This window comes from Psittacula echo (assembly GCF_963264785.1).
Source record: "Psittacula echo genome assembly, chromosome: 16".
NCBI classification, from domain to species: domain Eukaryota; kingdom Metazoa; phylum Chordata; class Aves; order Psittaciformes; family Psittacidae; genus Psittacula; species Psittacula echo.
This window is the reverse complement of record NC_137752.1, coordinates 4552963-4575501: the sequence shown is the minus strand read 5'-3', so window position 1 is coordinate 4575501 and position 22539 is coordinate 4552963. Positions and strand designations below refer to the sequence as shown.

General features: G+C 44.5%; 1 protein-coding gene across 4 annotated transcripts in view; it reads right to left on the bottom strand.

Annotated features, from left to right (window-relative positions):
• Positions 1 to 2566: 2566 nt before the first annotated feature.
• Positions 2567 to 22539, bottom strand: part of DDX31 (DEAD-box helicase 31) — a 49333-nt gene continuing 29360 nt past the window's right edge. For 2 of the 4 annotated variants that reach the window (XM_080630503.1, XM_080630504.1), the window contains exons 18-20: positions 19305 to 19416; positions 13870 to 14050; positions 2568 to 3433 (exon numbers count right to left, since the gene is read on the bottom strand). In XM_080630503.1, the coding sequence (XP_080486629.1) occupies positions 3286 to 3433; positions 13870 to 14050; positions 19305 to 19416 (441 nt within the window). In that variant the 3' untranslated portion in view covers positions 2568 to 3285. Of the gene's footprint in view, positions 3434 to 13869; positions 14051 to 19304; positions 19417 to 22539 lie in introns of all 4 variants that reach the window. The other 2 variants (XM_080630505.1, XM_080630502.1) reach the window with 2 other exon arrangements.

The window sequence follows — 22539 nt, the reverse complement described above, 5'->3', positions numbered from 1 at the left end:
CAGGCTCATGGAGAAAATAAGTTGTGAACAGGGAGCTCTCTTGCTTTCTATCCTGCTTAGTTGTGAGTGCTTCTCCGCAGTGAGTACCAGCACTAAGGTGTACTGTGCTTGACCTAGACACTGAAAGTGGGTGTTCAACTGTGACCTTTGTTCCAAGGGGACCTCCTTCCTTCTTCCTATCCCAAAGCCCTGAAGCATAAACTCTGGATGTTCCAGCTGCAGAGCAGGGGAGGACACGGGCTTCCATTGCTGGCAAAGGACAGTTGAGGAAAGGCACAAGAGCATCTCCTGGGAGCAGCAGGACTCCAGGTGTGAGAGCAGGGAGTGGAGGAGCAGTGGGAAGGCAAATCCGGATCGAGTCCAGGTCTGACTCACAGGCAGCTTTACATAAAGCTGCACAGTGCCATCATTTCCAGACTGAACACAGAAAATTCAAGCTGCAGGGCAGCAGGGCCTCTACCACTCACCTCAAAGACACAATCAAGCCTGACCAAAGCCAACAGAGGTGCAGCCAGAGCTGCAGATTCATGGCACACTGTCAAGAGCCCATTTCCGCACCCATACAAGCCACATAGCCAGCTCCCACTCAGCCAAGACCCCTGCAACACACACCACATACCTCAGAGCAAGAGGGAATAAACTCAGGAGTGGTTCAGGGCGACATCCACCTGCTCCATGCCAGGGCTGTGCCAGGGGAGCCCACCATGACTCCCAGCAGCTTGTCCAGCATTCAGATGCTCTGAGGACCTGGCTCCTACAGCAGCCAGTGGAGCTCTGCAGCTTGGCCACCCCTGCTCCAGGGCAGGTAACACCCCATGCCCTGCCCTGCTGATAAGGTGCTTTGAGTACAAATTAACTTCAGACCTACCAGGTTCTACCTGAATTGAGTGATGCACCAGATGCATAAAGCCAGTGCAGAGCCAAGCTAGAGCTACCAAAGTGTAAACAAGGGCAGACCTTGGTTCTTGCTGATCCAGCTACAATTCAAACACATTTTACTTGTTGGCCTTCAAGCTTATTAAGAGTAAACTCGGCTTAGCTTCAGGTGCCTGTGTATTCCTTCTAACACCTTCTCCTTCTTGTTTAACAATCCCCTCCTCTTCCCTTCTCTAATCCCACAAGTAATCCAGCACTACTTGCTAAAAGATGGTGAAGCTGGAAGAAAAAGGCACTCTATTTTTTTAATCACATTATTTATCACAACCATTTGTAATTTTACATTCCCAGTTCATACAGATGGCAGTGAGATTTCCTGACATCTCTCACTCATCTGCTGTTGGCCTTTATTTCTACTATTATGAATTTGTCAACAGTCCCTATTAATTCTTATGTGGCAGTCAGGAGAAGGTCATGTATTTTCTTCTCATGCACAAGATCAGTTCTTCCCAAACTTATACTCTCTGCGTCACTCTCTGAGTCATTTTCAGCCTCACAAGGTTTCTGTTTAAGCTGACATTTGCCTTAAACCTGATTGCTCATCTAAACAATACTCACAACAGAATCAGGTGGGCTTTGTTGTTATTTTTTCTTAATCTAGTAAATGCTGGTAACTTCATTATCTCTGCAAAAACATGCTTAATTTTATCCTGGTCTCTTTTTAACATCTTCCTGAAATGGTAAGTGAAAGCAGCGTGTTTGGTAACTGCCTGGAAGGAAAAAAAAAATCATTTTGGTTCTCAAAGTTACATTCATTTCAGAAATTAAATACTTCTGGGCAATTGCTTCCCTCCTACAATGCTTACTATGACTCATTATAGCCCTGAGCAAGTGCCCTCAATTCTGTAGTCACAAAGTGAGCATCATTTTCATCTGGTTATACTCCTTTTCCAGTACTTTTTTCCTTCTTGCATCCTAAACTGCCACTGGATTTTAGCACTTTCTGGTCCTGCATTAAACAATGTGCCTGGCTTGGGTCACGGATGGGCTGCTCTTCCTCATCACTTTCCTCGAGGAATACGCACACAGGTAGCAGAAAGTTTTGCTCTGTTTTCAAGTGCATACTGCTTGGAGCTTGTGTTACAGGAGGCACTGGAAGCAGCACAGTGAGGCAGACAGGGAGAGGAAGGTGGGTGCTCACCTGCCGATCCCGGGGGAGGTTGTAAGTCTCCAGCAGGCCATGGGGAGCACTCACTCTCTCCCATGCCCCAACTCAAGGGGAGCTTCGTCACTGACTCCACTAGAGCTCTGGTTCCATTTTGCATGCTGGGCAATGGTGCATGAGTGCTGGTCTGAACACCTTTAGGCCATATTGCATCTCTTTTCTCAGTAATCCCAACTCTCCGATAAGCAAGAACATGAAAAAAGGCATATGAGAAAAGCAAGACGTGAAATACATAGCTTGGGACGTACTCAATATCAGCCTAGCCAAAGCACAGAGAACCCAGAAAGCTGGGGTTACTACTGGCAAGTGTTAGCAAGAGCCTGTAAAGGCTTTAATGTTCAGAGGCAAGACATTTCACATGTGCTCTGTGTCATACAATTAGGTAAGACCACATGCTGCAGGCAAAGAGAAGTCTGGAGATCATTAGATGCCACACTGGCTCCTTCCCACATGATGTTCATTCCCAAACTCAGGAGTTTTGACATGAAGTTTTGTGCCCATGAGCTCTGCGCCGAAGGGACCTTGTGTCACTACACTGTAGAGAGCTCTCCACAATCCTACCACTTGCACTGAAATTGGGGAGACTCTTTACAGGCGCCAATATCTGACTAATGATCAGTGTCCAGGGATAGACAGTGCACAAAGGGCAGGAGAGAATGTGGCAGCAACATGGCTATGTGACCCAAGACAGGAACAGAAGTGACCCCATGTATAATGACAGGGGAAAGGGCAGCCTCCTCTTAAACATGGTCCCGGAACCTCCTCTGCCACTACTGTTCATCTGGTTAAAAATGAGCAAGCAAACAGATTATGGAGTATTTCTACAGCTCTTTTAAACAGGGAAGTGTCTCCTGTTTGAGTACACATCTCACTTTCACGTTATAGACACATCACATTTTTCTGAAAAACTTATTTAACCTTTTTTATTTTTCTTGCAAAAAACCACCTTAGAAACGTGGTGCATCTCTATGAAGCCACATTCAATTGCAGCAGTGCAACAGGACACGTCTGGATTCGATTCCATTTGGACCTATGGAATGAAAGGGAGGAGGCCAAGAACCCCAAGATCCCTCCCATATTTGCCTGATAAATAGAAACACTCCTGTGTTGATTTGGCAGGTCACCCTGATCCCCGGCAGAGGCACTCAAGCAGGTTTTGCATCCAACCACTAGAAGGTCCCGACTTATGCTGGAATCTGCTGGTTGCCAGGTTTTTTCTGTTTTTTCTTCTTCTTGACCTTGGATACACCCGTGTCCATCCCACTGGAATATTCAGATCGCAAGATCTCAGCAAGGCAATGTTTGCCACGGGTCTTCTTGAGAAGGTCAGGCCTGGGCAGAGGGAAGATCAGAGGAATTAGATTTCCTTCTCTCTGAAATGCTGCTAGGTGGGTTACTTATTTTACAGCCCTGGAAAGTGACATTTGCGCATTAGCAGAAGAACAGCTTCCTTTTCTTGAGGCTGGATTTGAAATTCTGTCTCATGCAAAATTAGATATTGTTGTGACAGGTTTTCATAAAGGTGGCAAAATATCACGCCGTTTTTAAAAGCAAGCCTTTGTTCTGTACAAATGCTCTTGCAGGGGTGGTGGGGAGCAAGAGGAAGGTTGTGCGCTGAAGGCTGATGAATTAGGTGACACAGCAGTTTGAAAATTAGAATAATAATAATAAAAAAAAACCCTAACAGCCTTAAGACACTGAACAATGGAAACATTTTATAAACAGAACTGATTCCCAGAGCTTGAAAACACAAAAGTCTGGAGTCTAAACCCAACAGACTTTTCTTGCAGTGTCCTGCAGACATCACATGCACCTTACAGCCTCCCTCTCCAGAGACCAGCTTTTGCAAAGGTAGCTGCATTCTGCTCAGCCACTAAACGCCAGCGTGGATCTCCCTGTAGCCCTAAACTGCCAGCTATAAATATAAAAACCCGCTCAGCACTTTTCCCACCACAAGTTCTGCCACTGCTCTATAACCTTGGCCAAATCTTATCCTCAGCGCTATCACCCTCAATCATTTAAGCTGCAGGACCTATCGTTCCCTACCATGTTCCCATAGTCCTGGGCAGAAGGAGTATCCACAGCTCTTGGTGTCTGCACATCCCACTCTCCTCTTTATAATACAGATCAGTAACAGAGCCCAAAATTTTCCAAGAGTTAAAAGAAATCTATCTGTCCCTCTAAATACGAAGAAACAGAAGAGAAGCCCCCCCATTCATGCCAGTGTGCATTTACAACAACACACAGACCGCAGCAGTCCTGGAGGTTGACACCATATAGTACTGCCATGCATAGTTCTTCCAGGTGTCCAGAATGGTGCTGGGGATCACAGGAGAAGGAAGCATTATTGGCTGCAGCAACAGATCAACCTATCATTAGGCCAAACACACAAAGATGACAAGGGGAAGCAAACTCTTGGCTATCTGGGGTATTTGCTTGCCCCTTTTCCGCAGCTTGTTTTCCATCTCTGTGTAGGTTTGATGACTGGAGTGGGTTTGGAAGGATGGATCAGAATGATAAAAAGGATGGTGTGATGATTACCACTGACAGTTTTCCCTAGAAGAGAAAGCCTGGAATACACAGGCAAGAAGACTCTGCTACCTTCAGTGTAGCTTCTATTCTCTCACTAATTAAATGTTCAAGCAAAAGGACCAGAGACCAGACATACCAGAGAAATAAGACACACAGCTACCACCCAGCCTGAACCCACAGAAATGAGACAAAAAGACAGAATGAAGTCAGAAGCAACCATACAGCTAATGAAGCAAATTTGCTGTTGGTAGAGCTGTACCTGCAGCACCTCCACAACAGATGTGCCTTGTCCAACTGCCTTCCTGAACGCACAAGCCCCAGCAGCACAGGGGGGTGTTTGTGGGTGGCAGGCCAAGGTGTACCCTCAACCAGCCCAGCTCTGCTGCAAGAACTTCATAATGCAGCTGTATCCTCTGCTCAGCCCCCTCCATCACTTGATAAAGTTTCTGTTTGACACTTTCATTGTGCCTCCAAGCATTTACTACAGTAATTCGAGGGTTACCAAGCAACAGATCAGTTTACTTAACAACAGGGAACTATGTGCTGCAAAAGGACAAGGAATCCACCAGTAGCTGCCAGGCTGAATTTCAGCTCAGCAGGGAGGATGTCCAACACTTTATTATCAATCAAGTGAAATCATTGCCCAATTAGTAAATCAATACCCCCTGCTGTGGTGATCAGCTGTACACAGAAAAGCCAGGATGCAGGGAAAAGGGAGGTTTCTCCCTCTAACCAGGGCCACAAAGATCAATGGAGCTGTGCTGTGGAACCTGTGCTGATCGCTGAGGGAAGAAAAGCAGCTGTCAAGGCCCTGTGTAACCATGAGATGGAAGAGCCACCAGCAACAGCAAGAGTTTGCAGTGACAGTACATCAGGAAAAATGCCTCAGGTCAGGATCTCTGGCTGGATTCTGATTCCTGTTGTAAACCTGTAAATTCCCCTCTCTGCTCAATTGGTGAAAGTCTCTGGGGCTTTGCCAAAGCAGCCAAGATAACATCAGTGAGGAAAGGTGCCCTGTGGTTATGAGACAAAGCCCAAGAGAACGGGGCAAGACCTTGACACTCACTCTCTGAGCATCCTTGGGCAAGGTATTTAATCTCTTTGGCCTTTATGTCCATCCTCCCACCTCATAACCCGGGATAACTGCATTTTCCCTGTTGTCAAAGGCTTGTATGATGTTGATTTAAGAGAGTTATGTGGTGATACTATAGCAAAAAGCTTCACAGAAAGGCTGTGAATTTAAGATGCAATTGCAACACAGACAGAATCCATGTTCCCATCACTGGATAAACACCTGGATTGTCAGCATCTCTTTTTGTGATCTCATGTCTAGATACCACACTATATTGAGCCCTAATGAGAACACATCACATTGATAATGGACAGAGAAATCCCCAGCCCTTTAAATTCCTCCCTCCAAACACAGTCAGTATTTAGGTGGGAATTACAAAACAGTGCAGCTAAAGAGAACTTGCAGGGGAAAAAAAGTTCACTAATGACTGACCCATCCCAATGTGCTACGGTGCCAAGACTTCAGTAGGGCTTAAAGGAGAAAGGAATGTTCAAACAGATGAGAAAATAGCTACTTTTATTAGCTGGGGGGAAATGAGACAGGAATAGAGAAGTCATAACTCAGAAAAGAAAGCAGCCCCAACATATGAGTTCGGAAGAACTGGTCCCTGAACACAAGTGATCTGACTTCCCTGTGTTACTGTCCAGCACACTGGGTGTTGAGTGCTGTGACATATTGGATGCCAGGCAGAAACACCACTGGGCTACTGCTCTTTTATGCCAGAACCGGGATACCAGGACTCCCATCAAAGACAGATGGGAATTGGTAAGTAGTCAAGAGCAGCCAGCAGAGATGAGTAAGCACCACCTTTTAACTTCAAGTGGGGGACACATCACCCCTTCATTTGCAAGACTTAACCGCAGACCAACCACTGCTTTGGGCTTTATGTTTGAGGTACAGGGCGCAAAAGCCATATCACTCTAAGATCTACCTGCCTCATTATCAAGGGGAGAGAAAGGTGCTTTGCACAGTGAGGAAGGGAAGGCAGAAAGCCTAGTAATTGCTTGGGATGGTCTAAGAAACCTCCTCTCCTCCTAATGGAGACAGTGGAAGGAATAAAATACCTGAGTTTACAGCTATCTGTGCACATCTGTAATTAAGCTGCAACCTCACAAAAACTGGTACTCGGAGCCTCAGCAGAGAGACAATAAGGAAACAGAGAAACTGCCCCCAAATGACTTTGTCCTTAAAGTCTGGGAAAGACCAGGCCAGAGAGAAACTTTTAAAAACAATAAAGCTCTGTCCTCCTTCAGAAAATTGGAATAATTTTATTCACTCGACATGAGAAAGACACTCTAGACATCTTTATTCACTCTAGACATGAGAAACTTGAGAATCTTGCTAAATGCATCTCTGAATGATGGAAAGACAGGAGAGGAGCATCTGGAAGAAAGAAAGCCAAAAAGTGCCCAGGGAAGGAAAGAGAATAAAACCTTTCTTTCCTCTGCTTCAGTTTCCTTCTACTTCCACCTACAGAGCCACTCCCAGCACACTGCTCCCGTTCCCCACCTGACTCAGGAGCCACAGTGCTGCCCAACTCAGTGAACTCAAGTGAGGCTGGTGCTGCCCAACCTCAGAGGAAACCTGAATGATTTTGATCGGTCTCCTTTTCTGGCCACTTGACTCTCAACTCTTTGCTTTGCTCAGGAGTATCAGAAAAGATTCAAGGCAAAACAAGGCAAAAAACCCAAGCAGGTCAATACTTGCAGCACAGGTGATTAGCCTGAAATCCTCTCTGTTGTTTCCAGCTTTGTCTTCTGCTCTCACCACAGAAGTCTCACCTAGCTTACATATAACACACCTTCAACACACTCAGTTTCTGACTTCCACACACCCTGGGTGACTGATGGCTTTGCGAGCTCTGAAGACACCATCCACTGAATTCCACAATCACTAGCAACAAGATGGTAGAGTAACTAGGACTACAATACTATGGCAAAAAAAACCCCCTAAGACAAGTACACCGAACTAAGCTTTGAGGATCCCATGGACAACTCCAAGTCACAAACAGAAGAAGAAAAGCATACACAAGCTGTTATGTTTCTATGTAACATCCCACTCATCTCCCACACATTATTGGTAAGATTGTAACTATTTAGTTTCACCAGCTGATTTCATCAGACCAAATTCATTACAATATGCAAACCATCATCCTGGATTTGGAGACTCTCAAACAGGGGGGTGTGAAAGGACCAACTGGCAGCAGTAAAACAATGAAAGAGTATGACACCATTCTGCATTTTCACTTCAAAATTCTGTTTCATTGACACACCTGCTTTGTCAGAGACCTGAATCACAAACTGATCTCCAAGCCAAAAACTCCTACATGCCACAATAGTGGTCCACATATATGTGTGGTTTCTTGGGTATCTTTCGATGGCTTAGAAGATGGCTCTGCTAGCCTTGTTACCCAAATGGTGAGCAAGGTTGTTCTCAGAGATGTCTCCTTCAACTTCGTTGGCATTGCTATCCGTTCCTTTGTCTTGAGCTGTGTGAAATGCTGGTGCAACACAGTGCAGCAAGTACAGTGATCTTTAACCAACACGCAGCATCTGCAGCAACCAAAGGCTCCCAAATTTCTCCAGCTGAGGAAGAAGGACTATTAAGGTCTGACACACAGTCCCAGAACTCATGGTGTGTCTTTGGAGCAGACAAGAGTAGGCTGTTTCATTTATCAGAAAACATTTCAACATGGATCGCACTATCAATCTGCCTGACAGCATCTCCAACAGCTACTTGAAGTTGTGCCAGCAGCAGAGCTGGGTTACCTCTGGTCCAAGGCTGCTGCAACACCTGCTTTTTCTACTTATAGCACTGGATGAACCATCTGCAGCCAATGCAACCCTGTTTGGGTTTGGATTTTCTGTTGCTGTTTTTTTGTGGGGTGGGGGCAAGAAATTCATCACCAATCCTACACTGCTCTCGACAAGTCAACAGATGGCCTAGGTACTCTGTATCAGCTCATGCAAACCCTAGCTTGAGAAGTTCAAGGAAAATTATTACCTAGTCAGAATTGTGCATCAAGTGCTGTTCCAGAACCATCAGAGCAGACTTCATACTAAGACGAGCTAAACAGTAAAGCCCACCTTACCCCTACGGAAGTGAACTGTACTTCAGCTACACACAAAGAGACAAAACCCCCTAGCTTCATTACCATCCCTTGGTCCTCACCCTGCAGGGAAAGGACAAAAGCACCTCTGGGAGGCTGGGAACCTTCCAGAATTCTTGCTTCTGTCAGGCTCTCTCCTATGCTAAAGGACAGTATATATTTCAATTAGAGAGAGCTGATCATTTTTTGGTGTGTACCAGACAGCACAGAAGTTTTCCAGCTCCATGCGCAAGCCCTACTATTTTGCTCAAAGATGGAGCAAAGGCTCAGTGCTGAAGCCATGGTGAAAGAGGACACTAATAAAAGGTATTGCTGTATGCAGGTATCAATCAGATGGATTTTACAATTACAAAACCTCATGACGACTTTTTTTATAACATCATGATGTGGTAAGCAGGACTCATATGTTTCCCTGAACTGCCTTAATGAAGTCTGGTGGTGATGCTCCCTTTCACAACAGCCATGGCTCTTACTCCGATTTTTGGGTCCATTTGCACTCCAGTCCATGAACACACGCTCTTACCTGAGCTCCAGTCTGGCTTTCTAGAGCAGACTGCCCAAACCAAGGGAAATTCTCAGTAGGCAGAATTCCAAACTTGCATTTTGACTAATTAAGTGATATTAGGAAAGCTAAAAATGGCACACAAAAACTGGCAGGGAAACTGCTTCTAATGATTATACAATTGCTGTGCAGGGAGACCCAGCTGCAGCCTTGATTCACATGCCCTGTCAATAGAAGCGTTAGTCTTTTCCAAAATTGTCAGTGCCAGTGTTCAAAAGTGGAATCAAATATATGAGGTAAGACAGAAGGTAAGAGGCTACTAGCTTTCACCCAAAGGAGACAGCTGCCCTACCATACAAAGGAGGACGCACAGGGTTACAAGATACATTTCCCAGCAGGAGTCTAATTCTATCTGACCACTAAACGTTGAAGAAAGAATTAGTACAATAATCTTGCAGCCAAAACCTTTGGGGCACGATGATATCCATATTCAGAGCAATAGCAGTGTATTAATCATGTAAATAAATTCCTTCAAACTGAAGTATCCTGGACACTTTTTCTTGATCCCATTTTAGTTAAGGGTTGGACTTAAACTATGAAGCATGAGGGGATTTTCACCTTAATTTTTATACTCTCTTTTTGCACATGCTATAGCAACTATGAATATATGTGATATTCACATGTATATTCAACCTTTCTGAGCATTTCTGGCATCAGAGAAATCCCGTAGCAATGAGTTCAACAGAATCTATTGAACTTAAAGATTTATTTCTTCCTTTGTAAGGGCCTGAATTCACAAACACAGCAAATTAAGTTGCAACTCCTCACCACAGTGAAACCCTTTGGGGACATACACCAGCCTTCTGGAGTTCAAAAGGAGAAAACAGACCATCAGTCACCACAGAATTTCATAAAACCCCACTGACCCAAAATGCAAAAGATTGAGTAGCACAGGGATGCTTGGTGGAATGGCAATAGGTCTTTGGCATCTGCATTGTGAATGAGTCAAAACCCATGTCTATCTGGCATGTCAGCTACTTCCTGTGCATGCCGCTTCTCTGCAGTGAACGAAAGACAGTTAATCCCTCAATGGAAGTGGGATCAGCTTCCTTGCGTCTACCCTTCAGTAAAAGCATGAGCCCAGACACTTACTAAGCTGATGTACTACTGTAACTTAATACACAGTATCTGGTTCATGCGCTCACCTCTTACCTAAATGCAGCATTTTGACTTCCAAAAAAAATCATGAGCAATTATTTACCATCTTCAGATGGGGTTTTGCAAGAACCACCACAGCTGAGTGGACAGTTGGTTTGCACAAAGAGATCTAAAAAATACATGAAAATTGTACATGTGCATTCAGAAGGAGAGGGTTGCTTCCACATTTCAGCACTGAACCATCACACACCTGGCTCTCTGTCTTCTCACCTCACCTTCCCCAAGCAGACTCTCTAAGGAGGCGCTAAGCACAAAAGGAGACTTCAAAAGAAATGAAGAGTTTTCTTTGTCCTCTTAAGGAAACATTTAATGATTGCCTTTACCCCACTTTCAACCTGGACTGCCTGTTTTTTATTCTCTGGGCAGGTGCTGAGAGATGAGGCTTTAGTGAGCAGACTGATTAAAAACAAGTATCAGATGTCTGGAGACAATGTGTAATACGACAACCATCACTCACAGTATCACATAGGAAATATAATTAAAAAGATTGCTCTGTGACTATGCTATAATAATTTCAAGCCTTGCATTTTACAATTAAAAGCCATTTGTCTTCTAAATGGCAGGCTAAATTCTGAGTGTGAAATGAAAAGCATTCCTCTGTAAGTTAACAGCACTATCTTGAATTTATGCTAGTGGAGACTGAATTTGAATCTATATTCACTGTTTCTAAACTATCCTATAAATACTAATGTTATCTTCTCTCCATTTTGGGGTGTTTTTTTTTAAGCATACACAGAGAAAGTTGATTAGAACAGGTTCACAGGCAAGAACAATTGTTGCACGTCACAACTTTGGCTATTTCTGCAGGGTCTTAACTTTCCAGATGCTCCTGGATTGGAAATCTGGCGCTTGAGCCGTGACGAACCTGTGCAAAGTCTGCCCACTTTCCCTGAGCTGGAATTATATGATCCACGTGCAAATGAGCTTTCAAATCACTCTCAGACCATTTGTTCTAACACTTCCACATCCCCCAACCCTATACGTCCTGCACATAAACTATCTACTGTATATTGAGCTTGTCTGTACTATAATAGGATGAAGACTTGGGGAGGAGGAACTCTGTCTAAAAGAGGTTCGTAACAAGGGAAAAAGTAGCTCTAACAGAGTAGCAACATCATAGGAACAGAGAGAGGCATTGTTGCAGGCCAAGTAATCCTATGACACGCTACTGTCAGTCATAGCTTGACACCCTGCTGGGCCAGCAAGACATCAAAGCCCACCCCATACCATCTTACATGCTCTTTATCGGCTAATCAGGCTATTCTTCCTGAAATAAAGCTCCATTAAATCCCCTGCTCACAGGGGCATTCCCATCCTGTTGCCCATCTGCTGGCGAGGGTCAGCTGAAGCAGGAGGCAGATCAGTGGCCTGTCCCTGGTGGCTTCTCAAAGCAGGACAATGTGGTCTCCAACTTTTTATTTTAAAATCCCTTCTCCTTCTCTTTCCTCCCCCCCCTCCCAAGATATGTACATGTGCGAGAGATGTCACCAGCCCAGAAACAATTACATGGATTAGTGCATTAATGGCTAACGGCTGCTAATGGAGTTTGCAGCAACAATTACACGTAAGGAGTCACAACTGATACTGATGAAAGAAAAAAGATTTTCCTCCTTTGAATTATTGCAGTGATTCTCCCGGCAAGCCAGAGGTTTGTATCCTGCCACTGTGCTAGGGAAGGCAGTGAGCCCTTAATGTTGTAATCTCAAAAGAGAGGATTATCCATCCTGTGGAACCAACTCAAAGTAACTAGGATCGGATGTACTGAGCACCTTTAGCTCCATTTCAAGTGGAGAAGAGGATTCAGGACTCTGCTCCTCCGGAGCCATCAGGGAGCCTCAAATTCCTAACACAAGAAAGGAGTACTCCAAACAGCCCTGTCCACACACCAAAGAGGACAGAGCTGTAACTCTAGGTTTGCTACAGACTGTTCTTGGAGAGATCCAACAGGATTTTGCAGAAATGCTTTTGGCAGAACTACTTAAATCCACAGGCAGCAGAGATCAACTTTGTAGGAGGATCATTTCTACCAACAGATCTGCCTTTTGATTTGGGCTTGTAGTTACATAACTAGTCATTCATATAATTAATAACAAAATAAAATACACTGCAGTCTTCCCCTTTCTCTCAGGCACTAAGCTAATGTCTTCATAGGGAGAAGAACAAGCAGTCCAAGTTGCAGCTGAACATTCTGAGAGGCTGGACGCATTTGTCCCATTGCAAATCTGACAGCCAGGAAACCTTTGGCGAAAGTGCAGGAGAAAGACTACAAAAGACTGGTGGTCTAGTGTAAGAAAAGGTGATAAAAAATGCCATAGGAGGCCACAGAAGGCCTTTAAAGACAGTAAAACACACATTTTGCTTCTGATGTAGTGTTATTTGTCAAGGCCGGGAAGGAAGAAACCATCTTGTGAGATAAATCAGCACTTATACAGCCTTGCTCAACATGTGCAGGACAGTGAACTTCAAATTAGAGAAGTGAAAATAGTAATTTTTCTGCTATTTCCTTGATGCTTTTACCATCCCATGCCCTACACCAACAGCAAGTACTTATAAGCACAACTGTATCTGTGAGAGCCTTTCCCTAGAGAGGGATGAGGACAAAGAGTTGCTGTGCAGTTGATCCTGAGCCAGGGATCATAGCTCTCCGTAGGACCATGCGACTGGAAGTGGGCATATAAATGGAAAAAAATCTGGCAGTTTCTACTATGGAGGTGCTTGGCCTTGACAACAGAACTGCTGCTGGAGCTCTAGCTACCACGACCTGTGCAAGAAAGAGAATCAATATATGGGAAGTCTCATTCTTTGCTCTGGAATATTGTCTGTACCCTTCCTCATCCTTCAAGGTAGCTCTTCAGTGAAGTATAAATAAATAAAAACTAGGTTGTTCCTGCTCATAAGACTCACAGGAGATGATATTTTTCAAGTGAACAGACAATAGAAAAGCTACAGCAAAACCCAGGCTAGTCTGTGTAGGCGCACCTCCACACTTAGCAGCTTCCTTCAAAAAAAGCATTTGAATTCCCACTCAAATATTCACCAAGTTGGTTTAGTAAATGTCATTTTAAGGCTCTCTAAAGCTATCAGAAAAGAGGAATGAAACAACAGCTCAGAGAGCAATACAACCTAAACCAATGGGTCAACATCATTTAGCCTCTCTGGAACAGTCAGACACGACCTGCCCATGGCAGCAGCATTGGATTAGATGGTCTTGAAAGGTCCCTTCCACCTCAAACCACTCTAGGATTCCTGCAGCAAGCACAATCACCTTGAGGAGCAAAGCACACCACAGTTTGTCATGTGGTGTTCCTCAGCTCAGAAACATCAATTTGGCCTACCTTTTTGGTCTTGGTTTGGCTTTCTTCTTTGAGCCTGCAGCTGGAAAAGCAGTCAGGTTCTGTGGGGCATCTCTCAGGCCAAAGCTCTTGGCCAAATGACCCAGGTGGAGAGATTTGATATGGAAGATGTGCTTGAGGTTCCTGGGATAGGTGGTATAGGCACAAAGGAAAGACTGCAGTGCTGAGGGGAGGAAAAAAAAAAAGTGAATTCTGTTTGTTACTGCATTTTTATATATATATATATATACTTAAAGATTCAGCTGTTCCAGCTGAAACGACATTGGTCTTGTCCTTTGGGACACCTTCTGGTCAGCAGCTGGTAGAAAAGGTTGGTATGTTAAAAATCTGTGAAGGTTGTATAGTACTAATACAATCCTGAAAGGAGAAGGTAGGTGGTGAAGTGTTAGGAACTGAAACAAAGCTGCATTAAGTTGCATTAGGTTTGCCTCTTGCAAGGATGCCCCTTCTGCCAGAAAGGGTGATGTCTGTAGTACATCTCACAGGAAGAGTCACTGACATCAGTGGTAGCAGGTAAGGGGAGAGAAGGAATGGAGAGACAGGGATGAAGACAGGGAAAAAGAAGCACAGAGATGGCACAGGAAGAGTCCTGTGATATTACAGTCCCAGTAGTCCGTGCATTTTTCAACAGTTACTAGCTAGTCCCTTATAATATCCAAGAGCCAGCCGGATTTCCTGACTCATCATCACACTGAGAACAGAGCTCACCTTCTCAAAAGTAATAGAATTGCATGCAAATTTCACTTCACATCCTTATATTCCTATAATGCCCTTCCCTCAGGGCTCATTGCTCTAAAGTCGATCGTTCACTAATATGAACACTATCACCGCTCTTCACATACCCAGAACATTAACTACATCCAGCCTGTCCTCTCTGCTATGGGGAACAGCGGGACTTCTAGTAGGGAAACTCTACAGCTCAGAAAATACCTCCCTTCAATCCTCTGCTGCCCTTCTGCTTGCTAAACCTCCTGTGCCCCCCCCAGCCCTCACTCCATCCACCAGCTACATCATTCTCTCCCTCTCAACCCCTGACAGCAGCGAGCTCTAAACTCTAACCTCTCCTGCCCTTGCCTGTTGAGCCACTGGACCAGCAAGTTTGCCCACAGCTTATGTCTAATCTCTTGGCAGCAGCCAGAGATTGGAGTTTATGAACAGTAATAAAAATGTCATTTTAGCAGATCAGCTCCTGGAAGGACCCAGGGAATCCATCAAAGCTCTGTTTACTGAGTAAAGTGAACTCCTTTTCCCAATCGATGAGAAGAAAAGATTGAGTTTTTTGCACCTTCTTCCCAATTTCACAATGTTACTCTTAGAGGCATCTGAGCAGCAAGAGATCCGTGTTTTCCCAAAAAGAGAACGCTAAATTCCAGATACTTCATTTCCGTGCCTAATCTAAAGGTCATGCTTCTGAGGGCTTATAAATCAGCTCAAATGCTCTCAAAAACTCTATTCTGCTGCTTTTTTTTTCCATAAAGTTACTGGGCCAATTCACCTGCTATGAGAAGGTGTAACTCCTCAAAAGAAACAATGCGAACTTGCTCCCGCTCTGACTCTGGTCCCATTGGAGCCAATATAGCTGTCTTTCTCACAGCATTCGAAATGGTTGATACTAAAGATCCTGTTATTATGAAGGCTGAGCTCACCTCCCGCAGTTCTTTGGGCAGGAAAGGCTGCTGGTACTAACTCCCCTGATCAGAGTTAGAGAATCAAAGTGTCAAAGGCCCTACTTTTCCCAAAGTCCTGACAGACAACAGTCAGATTCAGTCCTGAGTCAGAGCATGTAAAGCCAGAGCAAGCTGCAGGACACTAATCCAAAGCTGAGCTAACAACCCTGCCATACCTGCAGGTCAAAACCTCAGCTCATGCAACTGTCTGACCTCTGAGGAGCTCAGAGCTGCTAATGTTCACCACAGCACCATGAGATTCAAATGAAGACCTCTGTGGGTGTGATTCTTTTTTAAATCTTTATTATTAGGTCTTCAGACCTCTCAGTGTTGCCAGAGTCATGCTTTACAGCTTTTATGTGTAATTTTAGCTTCTTTTTTTTTAAGTTGAAATTCTTTCATAATTTTACAATCAGGGAGATAAAGCTTTATGAAAACAACTCAGAAAGACTGCAAACACTGCTGGTCATGCCATACCTCACCTAAAGGGTACCTCATCTTAATGCCACAGGAGCAAACTGCCTGAGCTGTTACTGGTTCTGCCATGCCAATATGAGTCTAAGGCCTGTGGTGGGATTCCGACTTGCACACATGTAAGTGAGTGGATTTAGGTTGGTCCTTTCTACCTATGCATCCCCATTTTTCTATAGGAAATCTAACTGAGGAAAGTCAAAGTTAAAAAAAAAAAAACAAACTACATCTGATGGAGGTTAGATAGGTTGGAGTGCTGTTGTTTTAAACAGGGGACAAGAGGGCAATGAGATATGAAAGTGCGACAGGTGACATAACCTGCTCACCATGCTCTCAGCTGGCAGCCAGTTCCCAGCGCTGGCTCCGGAGTGCAGCCTCAGCCACACAGCTGGATAAACTGGTGGAGGCATTTTGCCAGTGCACAAAGCATGTGGGAACGGGGAGGAAGCATGCACCAAAACTGCTATGGATTCAAGCATCGTGCCACAGTAGTGGGCTCCTGTAACTCTGCTGCCCCTGTAAACATACAGGTGCTGAGGACAGAAAAAATGAGGCAGAATACTCAACTAGTGGCTATAAAATGGGGAAACATGGAGGAGACAAGCAGAGTTTCATAGAATCATAGAATGGTTTGGGTTGGAAAGGACCTTAAAGCTCATCCAGTTCCAGCCACCCTGCCACCTTCCACTAGACCAGGTTGCTCCAAGCCTCATCCAACCTGGCCTTGAACACTGAATGATGGGGCATCCACAGCTCCTCTAGACAACCTGTCCTAGTGTCTTACTACCCTCATAGTGAAGAACTTCAAATATCTAATCTAAACCCACTATCTTCCCCTTTAAAACCATTTCCCCTTGTCCTTTCACTTACTGTAACCCCAGTGGCATGAAGGATCAGAGTCTCCTGAGCTCTACCTGTCCCTCGACTTCAAAATGGAGTACCTACCACCATGCAACTCCTCAAATAGTCCTCTATTTCCCAAAAAGGGCTCCACGCTTCATGAGATTTGTCCTTCAGGTAGCAAGACCGAGCCATACCCCTCCTCCCACCCATCTCACTGTGGATCATCAATCAAGTTTGAAGGGCAGCACCCTCAGTGAACCATTTGATTTGAGTTTGGAAAATACGGGGCTGAGAGGCAGAAGGGGTGAGTGGGCAGGGAGCCACTCGCCTTTTGAAAGCAGGCTGCAGTGAAAACACTGCTTATTAACATTGACTAGGTCAGAAAATAGGGAAAAAGAGAAAAAGAGAGAGAAACAAATGCATCTCTGGCACAGCTTCCAATTGATTGTCTGCCATGAAAGCAAAAGCCAGCTGCCATGTTAATTATTCATGATGCCTGGTGCAGAGGGGAGGAAGAGGGGGCTTATGGAAGCCACTCAGCAGTGGAAAATTTGCATATGTAGATAGAAGAGTAGGAAAAAGAGGTGGAGTGCTCCTGTACAAGATAAATGGGATGCACAACATTTCAGCATTTCCTGATCTATTTTCTGCACTTCTTGTCCATTGCTAAAGAAGTCTTAGTGCTGAGGTCAGCAACAAGTGTGTGTGTGGATGTGTGTGCACAGTGACATATGCTGTATAGAGAAACCACAGAGGTTTTCCAAGGGTAAGCAGAGCCATTTGGTTGTTCTACACCAGCCAGTTTAGGTTAGAAGTTTACATGGGGTATAAGGACTCCCAGGGGAGCAACAAGAAGCTCATCCATGCAGAATCAAGGATTATGATCATATTAGTCACATGCTTTGAGACTGAGGACTTAAAAGGGCAGCTGTAAAAGTAATTACACCAGTCAAGTAGCACAACACAACCTGAAAATGGGTGCAAGCCACTTGTGTTGCAGCTTCTAACACTTCCACTGTAGGAGAGAGGTACTACAAAGCTCTGAGGAAAAAAAATCAGCTCTGCAACTGTCGGAGTGTGTGTGTGTGCAAGAATCAGTACAGTGACATGCAGTGGCAGGGGGTAGAGCAGAGTGAAACAGTAGGATTTCAAGTATAGCAGTACAACCATGCACCATTAAAAGCATGCAGAATAATTTGGGGTAAGCAGGTAGAATGAGCATTAGTCTTTCTGCTGTGTCATCACCTAACAAGTTAGTACAACATGCAGAAAAAACCACCATCTTTGACCTCTTGAATGATCACTTCTCAGGATTCCAAACAATTTTAATGTTTAACTTAACTTCTAGCTTGAGAACAGCCTTCCCTTATCCAGTTTCTATGATGACACTGCACATCTCAAAGGCCAATTTCCCCACTTGGTTTTGGACCCCTCAGTATGCAATTGATGCAGTTTAGCACATATGGGACACTTGTGCGCACACACATACAGCAGGTAAACAAAAATGCTGTAGACCATTAAAATCCATCACAACAGGACGCTTCTCATCCAAATCTAACTGGAAATGCTGCAGAGAAATCAACAGGACTTGCATACAAGCACAGACAGCAGGATTTGACACAGATCAATGTGATCTTCATGCACCTGGAACCTTAATTACACCCAGGTCAGCCTTACTGGGCAACAGAACAGTACACAGAAAAGGGGTGCTTAAGCCGCACCACTTTTGTGGCTCCTATCAGAAGACTGCTTAGTGTTTGTTTTCCTACAACATTCCTAGCAAGTTTGTCATATTTCCTCCAAATCTGCCTTTCTCTGGATTGTCCAAATTGAGAAGCAGAAGTTCCTCACTGCTCAGTGACAAGCGCTGTGGATGCTGCTTGGCAAAGATGGGAAATCAAATCCCAGAACCCCAGATTTGCACCTGGCTACAGTTATTAAATCCATCCCCGTTTTTTTCCTGCCTGAGTAGTTGCCCATTCTCTCATTTTATTCCCATTCCACACAACAACCTCCAGTTTAAGATCCTTGCCTGTTAAGAGCTGCTCCCAAGGCATCCTGTCTTACAGGCTTCAAATTCATCCTTGGTGTAAACTGAAAGCATCTAAGGAGTATTGGACCAGGATGTGGTTAAGCAAGTCACCCATGACCTCCCCAGCATAACATAATCTATTCACTCACACAATCGGGTCAGAGCCCTTGGATGTGAACCCTATCGAAAGCCAAGATTAAACTTCATTTGCACGTAAAATGGGAATGCAAGAAATTGACATTTAATATCATCACAAAGCCTTCTGGGCTCATCTCAACCCCCTACAGAGCCCAATGGCCCCAAAATGTTTCTTCAGGGCCTTTCCCCTGAAGCTCTCCCCCAGAAGAAAACCTTGGCAGCTTCTGTAAGCCCTTCTGGATTAAGCTGAACAGAAACACACTGACCTTTCTTTGCCCACCGGACAGTCCTCTCGCTGGAGTGAACGTGATCTTCAAATTTAGTCTGCAGGACCGTGGCCCGCTCCCGGACTTCCTGAGGGTCCGTGCCACAGGATTGCTGCAAGGGCAGCAGGAGGATTAGAGGAAAGAGAGAATTTGAGTCGGGAATAATGAAGCAGTTTACAATAGATTTAATAACAGTAAAATCACACAGTAACCACCGAGGGGCCAACAAAGGTAATCCTCTCAATATTACTAGAGGAAAAAAAAAGATAAAGATGTTAAAGTCAAAGCAGCCTGTGCAGAAAGGACAGCAAATCAGTTTTAATTTTGTGTTTTCTAACATCTATCATGTATCTTTTTCCCCTACTCCCACCCCTCCCTGATTCAACAGGCCAGATACCACTGCTTGTTTCCATTGCAGTTATGTGGAATAACTTCCCCCAGATTCTAAATTAACAGTTTCAGACTGATGTTGCGAATTCCTCCTTGGGCAGAAGATTTATGTTCACCCTCAGGCTCAAGAGAATGGACCAAACTGACCTGTGAACAAAGCCATAGTATGAACTGCTCACTATCAATGCCCACATGAAGTTTTCTCACTGTCAACAAGTCATACTTCACTGTAACTGCCATCAGGTGGTTCTTCTAGAGTAAGAGAAGCCCCTTGCACCAATGGCAGGACAGAATAAGCTTCCTCAAACCAAAAGGGCAATTTTGCATGTGCTCAAGCTTTGCCAGGCTCAGACTGTAGGATGCAGTTCAGGAAATGGAAAACAAACATTCCTGGGAACAAGCTGTTACTGGGAGGAGAGAAGAGGCTGTATCTCTCTCTCTCAATTACCCAGGCAGAGAAAGGAAATGTGGACAAGGAACAGGGGAATTTTTGATGGGAAGCTGACAGCGAAGTGCAAGGCCAAGCATCCATGGATGTGAACTTCCCCCCAAAAATGGCCACAGTTCCAAAAGCTACTCAGACACAAGCCAGCATGCAGGACTAACAGTGCCCTGTCCAAGGCAGCAACTCGATACTGGTCAATCCCCTCTTCTAACCAGGGCTGACTGAAAACAAACATCCACCTCCCACACTTCTGCACTAGGCCTGTGCCAAGGCAACAATCCTGTTGTTCCTTCCTGGCAGATTTGCATGCTAATGCGGCAAACCCCTCCTTCCCTCACAGCTGTGAGCTCACCTCTGCACTGCTGCTAGCCCAGGGGAACTGTATGACACTGACACTGCGAACCTCAGCGATCGTGGAAGCCAGGTAATGCTGCTGGCACCCTGCACAAAATGTTTTGCTGACCCAGATCTACCACTCTATAGCACAACAGCAAACCTGCCCAGAGATAGACCTCAAATGTAGCCTAAAGCCTCCTGCACAGTGCCCTCCTTTGAACTCAAGATCCCACAGCTTCCACCACTAGGTTCAATGAAGCAAACACACGTGGAGACTAGAGTTCCTGCTCACTCACTACCTGGACTGTCCATCAGCATCTCCAAACACAATGGTGGGTACACTAAGGCTACATTAAGAGTTTCCCAGGTTCCTGGCCTCTGCTATCTGTCTCCCAATCCACTTGAGAAAGAGTCATCACACAGCTTGTTTCACAGACACCTTTTAGTTTGACTTCATGTGTGCCTATTAATCAGTTGAGACAGTCTCCAGCCAAGGGGCCTCTGTAAAGGTTTAATAAACTACAAGTGGTGCTGCCTCCCGAAGTGGACACTCACTGTTGTGACTAAGAAGTTTCCATTGATGTGAAACATAAAACTTTCTCACCCCGCCTGCTCCTCCTAGCCCCCATCACTTTTCTTTTGTTAAGCCTCCTGGCAGCACAAAGTGTCACCTTCCCAGCGTTTTTTAATATGAATGTGAAATTAGTGAGGTTTGCCCTTTCCCCTGGCGGACAGAATCCTCTGTTATTAAAAAGTAAAGCACTTTAATAATGAAAACTTTTTCTCTTTTTCCTGTGTTTTAACTGTTTAAAATTAATGAGAAGGGCATAACGGTTGTCAAAGCGATATTGAAAGCCGGGTAGCCAGGACCGAATAAGCACGAAAATCCCTCCAGAGTGTTAAATAAACAGTGCTTCAGCCCCCTCTGAATCCCTCTGTTGGTTATTGTATACATTCTGTAACAGCACTCAGAATAGATCTGAGCACCGGGGAGGCAGAAAGGTTTCAGAATTCCAATAAAGGCCTCAAATTAAAGACAGCCTGGTGCGAATTCCAGGAGAAAATTAAAGAGACCTCAAGCTTAAGTGACAGGTGACTTGCTTCTGTGTCACAACTGTCAGGGGATTTAGTGATAATATGGCAATATATTACAAAGGACTTTTCTTATTCCCCCCTTTAGGTTTCAAAATGAGGCATCTCTTCTTCCTGGTGCTGGGGGGAGAAAAAAAAAAGTAAGACAAAAATGAGGGATAAAAAACTAGGTGCATAATTTCCAAAGTGTGAGGTCAGTCCAAGAGAAATAACTGAAAAAAACCAAAATGGCAGGAAACACAATGTACTCGGAAAACAGCTTCTCCCCTCCTCCCATCTCCACCTTGTCTTTTATCCCCCTTCAGCCCCTTGAGACAGATCTCATTTTAAAATTGCCCCCTAATGGGCATGAAACCCCCTCCTGTTTGATTCCTGCCTTCCAGGGAGGGTCATCCAAAAAAATAAAAACCAAGCCAATAATAATAAAAAAACATAAATCTAAATTTAAAACTGACTCGGAATCAAACTGGGAAAATAAAACCTGCCACCATGTGTGGGCAGATCAAATAAAACAGTGCTACTGGAAGTGCACTGGAAGCCATCCTGTATGCTTTGCTCACGCAAGTAAGCTTTAATCCTGCTTGTATCCTGGTTTGGATGAACAGGACAATTAATTTGAGACCATACATGTTTCTCCAAGACCCAAAAGATAAAAGCCTACCCCAGAGGTTTGTGTGATCTACTCTCCATCTAGATGAATTTGTTGCATCTGTTAAGTAAGAAGCATTATTGCCATTATGGAGAAATAGTGGCATAGGAGAACTTTTTCTACCTTGTGTTTGCTTAAAAGCCTGTTCTGGCAGATCCCTAACCACCAGTATGATAACTGCAGTCAATAACAGTATCTGTGAGCTAAAAGAAGAAATGGACCTGGATGCAAAGTTATTTAACTGGTTCAAAATATCAGGGGGACTTCCCCAAATGCCAACTCCACCAGGGAAAGACACTTACTTCTTTCAGAAGAAGGAAACT